The sequence below is a fragment of the Sceloporus occidentalis genome, unplaced genomic scaffold (assembly GCF_023333645.1).
Source record: "Sceloporus occidentalis isolate IW3139 unplaced genomic scaffold, rSceOcc1.0.p SCAF_16, whole genome shotgun sequence".
Classification (NCBI taxonomy): Eukaryota; Metazoa; Chordata; class Lepidosauria; order Squamata; family Phrynosomatidae; genus Sceloporus; species Sceloporus occidentalis.
The window spans coordinates 16,355,443-16,363,751 of record NW_028316996.1 but is presented as its reverse complement, the minus strand read 5'-3'; the positions used below and the strand labels follow the sequence as shown (position 1 = coordinate 16,363,751).

Here is an 8,309-nt window from a genome sequence, read left to right as displayed (position 1 = left end):
CATAATAAGTTCTCTGGGCCAGCGTTTGTGGAGTTCAGGGTAAGGGGAATTTGTGGGGCCTCTTTGTCCTAAAGAAGAGGCAAATTGAAGTTCTGCCCTCCCTCATATATGTGGTCTGGGCAGGTCTGAGAAGTCAAGTGGTGGTGTTTGACATCTTATCCTGGTGGTCCACTTTACTGAGTGGAAAGCAGTGTCAGTATGGGGCGCTCCTAAGTGTGGGACCTGAGGAGATCCACAATGGTTCTGCTCTAGGCAACCTGACCACATTTTTAAAATGAATTCAGGGGAAAAAATTTTTTACAAATATCTTAAATTTCAACAAGTTACCAAAGCATAATTTGCATTTGCTTTTTATATAAATGAACCAAAATAAACTTGTTTTGGTTGTGGTTGTAACGTACACATGAATTACGAATGCAGTTCATATTACGGATAGAATCATTTATATATAAAGTTAGTATTCATTGAAATCAATTGGCCAGGTGGGATTTGTATAATAGCACTAAAGGTTTAAACAAAGTTTTGTGTTTTGGGAGTGTGCCTTTTGGGACCGAATTAATATTCCTCTAGCGTCAAGCTTTAGGATAGCCCTCTGGACATGCTAGGGAGGTTAGAACTGGAGGTTCTAAGATACTTTTCCTAATGGTATACTGGTGAGTACGTGTTTATTTAATCTGTAAATCCAATGTTTAAGGTTTTATTGCACTTTTAGAGTTTGGGAACGTGACAGATTTGCTCATGGCCACCATCAAAAATCTTGGGGCCCAGTACAAATCTAAAGGCGGGGCCCTGTGCCATGTCCCACTTCATGCTGCTTCCATGGCCCTGTGCCATGCTCCTGCCACTGCCCCATCCTCTACTCACAATGGGGCTACCAGGCCCCAAAGCCTGCAAGGGTCCAGGCCACGAGTGTTCAGTAAGTGAAGGTTCCCCCTACTTGTCCACTCAGCATTCACAGGTACTGGATGTACCACCAGATAGTGACCCTGGATCTACTTCCCTAGTTCCCTAGTAAGTTTTCTTACAGCCAAGAGTCAGGTTGGGCTGCGTGGTATGGCCCTGGAGAGCAGTTTAAAGAGACATGTCCACTAACTATTTCAATACAATGTTTGTGGGACAGACATACCAGCTATATGTATCAGTTCAGTGATTGTCATTTCAGTCTCAACAGAACCCTAATGAGTGACCAGAAATGAGATGCCTTCAAACAAGGTGTTTCCAGCTTACCAGGTAAATAGATTGATTGCGAATTCTATCACATAATGCCTTAGTATAAAACAACCTCTTTTCTTCACATTTGCTTTGAATTATTCTGACTCATTTAGTCTCATGAGTTTCTATAATGTATTGCATCTTCTGCCATCATAACCATACTGGTCTCAAGATAATACATCAAGATGAAAGAGCCTTTAATTATTTCTACGCATTCCAGACACAAATAAGTGTGTTTTTCTTGTGCTAGGACTATGACACTTTCTCAATATCAACTGAATGGGACTCAAGAAGGTCTGTGTCATTCCAACATAAAAAAGGTAAATCATTTCATTATATTATTATTATTATTATTATTATTATTATTATTCCAATTCCCTACATAAATAAAAAAACAGCACTACGTGCCAAGTTTAATCTCAATGTTATAACCAGCATCAATTGCATTGTCCTCCAGATCATGCCAAATTGTCACAAGATGGAATGGTAAAATGGGAAGGGAATTAAACTGTTAGTTTCAAAACTCATTCAAGAGAACTAAGAATTGAAAACAACTTTTAAAGAAAACTACTAACTAGAAGTGTAGCATTTAATTGTGCTACCACTTTTAGGTAAATCAATTTTATTGTTTTAATATAACAAAAGAAGAGGGGTACAAAAAGAAAAAAGGGGAGAGAGGGACAGCAACATCAGAGTGAGTGAACCAGCATGATATAGTACGGTATGATACATACAGCTGTTGTGTGACAGAAGGCGGGCATGACCGTTGGTCATAGATGTGATCATGTCATGAAGATGTGACGGTCTGCAATGCACCGTGGCACGCATGGCGTCGCCACAATACACTTCGGTGCACTACATTCAGCCACAATGTAACATAAGCAATAGACACAACTAGAGTCAGAACATGAGGATGTCGCAGGCCGTGAGTTTGCATGGGGTCCAAGCAGTGGCGACTCTAGAAACAATATGTAGGGGGGGCACACAAGATACCACAGTCAAACTGGGGGGGCATTAATAATTTCCACCATTAAATCATACCACTGAAAAAACACACATATATATATATATATATTAGATCCTGCTGCTGATATATATAAATATTAGATCCTGCTGCTGATATATATATATATTAGCCCCTGCTGCCCATATATATTAATATTAGCCCCAGTTGCCAATATATATATTAATATTAGTCCCTGCTGCCGATATATATATATATAAATATATATATAAATATTAGACCCTGCTGCCGATAGCAGGTATAGATCAACACATTAACACACAAACCCAGCTTTGCATGTATAGATCAATTGAAATTCACTTGTGATCTCAGCACTGAAGGTATATATCAAATAAACTGAATCAGACATACAAATCCTGTATTTGCAGGTATACAATAATAATATATGAAACATAGCATTGCAGGTATAGATCAAATAAATACATGGAAACAGCACTGCAGGTATTAATCAACTGAACAAGACATACAAACCCTGTATTTGCAGGTATACATGAATAATGTATGGAAACATAGCATAGCAGATATGGATCTACAGAAGAACACACAAACCCAGCTTTGCAGGTACAGATCAATTGGAATTCACATAAAAAACACGGCATTAAAGGTATATTTAAAACCCCTAAATTACAGGGATAGATCACAGGTTGCACACCCCAACCACGCTGCCCACAAAGAACCTGGTCAGCACCCAGATAACACACATAAGATTTGCTATCTTTGTCCCATATACACCCTGCCTGTGCCATCTTGGACCCCAAGGCTCAAACATCCTGCTAGTGCCATCTTTGCCCTTACACAATTATACATCTATGATACACACAAACACATTAACTCATGCTCTCCCTCATTCAGACAACTCATCCACATATTAACTCATGCTCTCCCTCATTCAGACAAATCATCCACATATTAACTCATGTTCTCCCTCATTCAGGCAATTCATCCATTTTAAGAAACTACACCCCTTGGAGCTTCAAATGAGGGGCTACATGTATTTCTAGGACAAAAGTTGAGTGCACAAATAATGATGGAATATGTCGCTTTGGCTAGAAAATATGTTTTTTCTAACCATAGCGACATGTTCATTTTTGTCTTGCGCACTCCAGGTTTGTACTAGAAACACATGCAGCCCCTCATTTGATGCGCCAAGGGATGTCGTTTTTGCAAATGTGTACTTTTTGTGCCATAATTTAACTTCCTACGTGAGCAGTAATGCCACGTCAAGGCTTTAACCCTAATTACTGACCATTCACTGACCATTCACTCGCCTTTCATATCTCCATTCACTCGCAGAAGCACACACCATTCTTTCCCGTTACAATCCCAAAGAAATTATGGTAAAGGGAGAAAAAAAAAAAACACTTTTACAGCAAAAATAAGTTTTGCAGTAAAAATGCAAGGCGCTCCAGGGATGAGATGGTTACTCACGTACCGCACGGGCTAAATGGCTGATTTTAATAATATTTGCAGTTCATCAGGATTTCATATGTAGCTGCTTAGATGCCTGAGATACAGGCATCTAAGCAGCATGCCCCCATACCTCTTTAACTGACAATTGTCAGTTGTTAATAAAGTTGCGCGGTGACGTCATCGCATCATTGCGCGAGACGGCCCCGGTGATGCCCTTCAGTTTGAGGGGCAGATCGCCGGGGTAGGTGGTGATGGAGGTCCACAGACCTCCATCAAGGTAAGGTAGTGCTACTGACGGCAAGGTGCCGTCGTTAGCACCTGACTGGGACTGTCCTGGGTGGTTACAAATTCGGCGGGGGGGCAACAGGGGGGGCAAGGAATAACCTAGGGGGGGCAATTGCCCCCCTGTAGCGACGCCACTGGGTCCAAGTGCCCCAATTAATACAGAATGGTGCAGATCACACAAGCCCAATGTGGGACGAAATGAGCCCAACCATTAGTTACAGGTGCAACCATAAAACGAAAGTGGAACATTCTGTGGAACACTGCTTTTCATTAGTTGAAAGAACTAGTTCCAGTACAGTGCTGGAACAACAAAACTCGTAACAAAACAAATCGGTACAGCACATTCAGTCACAATGTAACGGTGTCATTAGGAACAGGTAGAGTTGCAACATAAGGATGCTGCGGACCATGAATCCGCATGGTGCGCAAGTGGCCCAATGAATACAGAGTGAAGCAGTACATACAAGCCCAATGTGGTACAAAATGAGCCCATCCGTTAGGCACACGTTCTGTGGAGCACTGCGATTCATTAAGTGGTGGGACTAAATCCAATATGTTGCTGGGAGAAAAAAAAAAAAAAAAAATTAAAAAAAAAGGGGGGGGAACAGGGAGGATAGGACAGACGGAGAGGAAGGAGAGGACAGGGAAGGGGAAACACATCAGGTGGGATTATGGGGGATGGACATGTACTACCACTTTTATTATTCAACACTGAAGTGCAGCAACTCCACACGTGATGCCTCCTGGGTATGGTGCCTTAAGCCTTCACATTGCAAGGAGAAAGAAAAACTTCCAACTAGGCATGAAAATCACTATACCTGATGCAAAAAAAGAGGCAGTGAGCTAGACAATTCATTGATGTAAAATAAATAACCTTTATTTGTGATAAGATTAAAAATTGAAGGTATTGAACGCCCGATGGCACAATCCAAAAATGGAAAGACACAAAGTCTAACAAATCGCTGCAGTTGTTTTATAAAAATAATTTTGTGTGTTCCAATTAGTGTATAAACCAAATAATCTAAAACCTTAGAACTGCCCTTGCTGGTTTAGGTCATGTAACAATAACAACAGTCACACAAACGGCTCAGCAGCCTCTCAAAGAAAGAGGAATCATCTTCAATGAAAATTTACTTTTTTTTTAACCCAAAACAGTAAAAAGCATGCAGCAGATGGCGGGGGTAAACGAGACACTGCCTCTCCGTGCAAGTTCCACACTAGATAAGTGCATAATCATAAGGCAATATGCGGGCCAGCATCTCAGTGCTTCAAGGAGCTTTCCATACATCTCGCTGCATTGGAGCACTTTGGACAAAATGCGTCAGAAGTAACTACCACCCAGCTGAGTGTATTGTGTCCTCCGTCACCTGGCATTCAATACCTTCAATTTTACAAAATCTTATTACAAAAAAAAGGGTTTTTTTTCATACCAACTCACTGCCTCTTTTTTCACATCAGATATAGTGATTTTCGTTCCTTGTTGGGATTTTTTTTCTTTCCGTTCATTAAACTGAAATATTCCATTGGTTGCCCTGATGATACGACCAGCTTTCATTTGTCACCAGCATCCCTTTCATACGCATCCTCCCCTCATATTTTCCAGCATGTACTTATTGTTAGCTAAGAAAAACCCGCTAGAGACTGGAGCATTGCGTTACCAAGTCTGTTTTCCCTACAGATGGTGGTTGCAGCTGCACTAGAAGATGTCTTTGTATCACCGGCTCAGTGCTCCTCATCCTTGGGGCTGTCGCTGCCCTCGTAACTTTAGGAGTCATTTATGGAATCCCAGATGATCAAAGTATGATTATAGTCCAATCGCCGTAAAAAGGTCTTTTTTTGTGGTAAATTATAATAAAAGGTTTGTCTCATAGAAATAGAATTCAGCTATTACTGCCGTACATTTCTAAAGCACTCTATACAAGAATCACCATTTTTATCCTTCCATGCCAGCTGGCTGAATGGGACACAGGGATTCATGTGGAACCAATTGGAACTCCACGACCACAAGCAGAATAAAGGAGACATAAAGACAAAGAAGTCCGCTCTGGGCTACTTTACTGAACTAAGCAAAATCAGAACGAGAGTTTGATGTTCCTCATTAACCCACAACGGCAACCAGAACTATATAGACAGTTTTGACAGGCTATCAAGAACAAATTGCTTGTCATTTATTACAAGCAAGGGTTTACCTTACTTTAAAAAGGGATGAACAATGGACCAAGTTAGCCAGCATAAAGCCCTGAGATGTAAAGTTTCATGGTATTAAAATGTGATCAGGGCCACCATGATGTACTTTGATTGGGATCTACTGAAATGAATAGTGTTTCCATGAATTGCCATCCTCAGTGCTGCCAAGTTTTGCTTGAGTTGACATTGAGCTGAAACCAGTGATAAGTAAACGTTCAACACCTTAAGGGAGCTGGGATATATCCAGATGATGCCATAGCTTATGTCATGACATAAATTCATGTGTACAGTATAACCTGTTATCTTTGCCACTGGATTCCATAAGAGCTGCCATTTTGATTTTACTTTACTAAAAGGGTGGTAGATAAGTGGAACAGCCTCCAATCACAGAGTTGGTAGTGGTTAATACACTAAGAGAAATTAAACATATATAGGATAACTATATGGCTTTCCTGATTCTAAAACAAGTAGGTCCAAAGTCACTGCTGGGTAAACGAGATGCGCCGAATGGTTCTTTACTGCAATCTGATTCTATGTTTCTATGATTCCTCAGATTTATTTGCCCGCCAGTGTAAAACAACTTCTAACACCACCGGGTTCCTGTGTGATGACCGACTGACATGCATCAGAGCTTCAGCTCTTTGTGACGGGACAGTGACCTGTTCTAATGGAGAGGATGAGTCCATGCGTTACTGTGGTCAGTAGCAGAGATGTCCATTTCATTCTTTCATGTGTCAATGTGTCTTATATCCCAAAAGGGGAGGCTGAAAAAACATTCCACATTTAACGATTAAACCAAAATATTAACCATGCAACATTTAATAAAAATTAACATTATTGAGAACGAAGCGCACAACTAGAGAAATGTACGCTAAGGACAGAAACATCCCTGATGTTTTTAGGTAAATCTGCATGCTTAAGGTAACCAAAAAGAAGCGAAATCCGTTTACTGCGCAGTACAGCAAACAAAATAAAATGCTGATAAGGGACACATCTAAACCCGTCCTGCCATCAAGCGCAAAAGTTTCTGACACACTCTACATATTCTACATAGAGATAATATAATCTTATTAAATAAAATACAAATATTTTCTTACACCGACAGGCAATTTACCTAATAGCCTCCCGGAGAACTTAGTATTCAGGTGTGCAAACAAAATATCTTGGACATACATTGACAGACTCTGTGACAAAAAGAATGACTGCGGGGATTGTTCGGATGAATCGGGTAAGTGGTCCACCTACGTTCCATCCGGTGCTGGAGAGTTGTTTTTGCTCAACCTGTTTGCTGTCATCACCTGATGGACCGTTACCGGTTTTCACTTCTGAGCACCAGGCGTTGGAGGCAAATGGTCATGCCAACCAATATAGAACAATCTATGCTGTGACCAGACACCTAACACACAAGCCAGTGCTATAAAGCTTTTCCACAGCTATGGGGTTATTGTACCGGAACTTTGTATTTCTTAGATTACAAGCGATAAAGTTTGTTACTGCGAGCAGTCCTCTAAACTACTTCTCTAATTACTTTTTTCTCCTCTTAAACAAAGGCTGATCATAAAAACAATAGGGGCAAGTTCGTTATAGGGAAGGCATTAGATCAGTGGGTTTTGCCAACAGACCACAGACCTCCTCTGAGATAAAATAGTCCCCAAAATTAAGAGGAACCTCACTTATTAAAACTACCAATAGCCTGCACCCTTACATGTTAATGCGTTTTAATACTTGGCAGATAGTTTAAAAGTATACTTTGTAGAAGCTGTTACATGGCAGCCAGTATTATAAATGAGCTCATATCATGAAGTTCTCTCTGCGTCTATCCATCCCTTCTTTATATTACAAAGGCAGCTTTAACCAATCGACCGCAGTCAGCCAGTTTAATAGGGGAAAGATAAGCTACTCATCTAGACTAATCACGCAGATCCCACGGTATATACATACAATAAAACGTAAGTCCAAAAAGTATATATGTAACTGATGATTTATGGATTCAAACCTCATGTTTACTATTTTTAGCAATGGAAATTGTAACATTCCAAGCATTTTAACTTCCGCAGCCCTGCGCTGTCCTGTGTGTCCCGGCTGGAGATGTAACACAGTTTTCTTCGCCGACTGCGACTGCATTCCGAAAACGCGCTGTCGTGACAATGTGCAGGACTGTGCAGACTGGAGCGATGAATTAACATGTTAA

The 8,309-nt window shown here is 40.7% G+C and overlaps 1 protein-coding gene across 1 annotated transcript; it reads left to right on the top strand.

Moving 5' to 3' along the window:
• The first annotated feature begins 6,616 nt into the window (after positions 1 to 6,616).
• On the top strand, positions 6,617 to 8,309 carry LOC149303101 (low-density lipoprotein receptor class A domain-containing protein 1-like). Its single transcript, XM_089481841.1, has 3 exons — positions 6,617 to 6,815; positions 7,224 to 7,346; positions 8,176 to 8,309. The coding sequence occupies exons 1-3, from the start codon at positions 6,617 to 6,619 to the stop codon at positions 8,307 to 8,309; spliced, it is 456 nt and encodes a 151-aa protein (XP_089337967.1).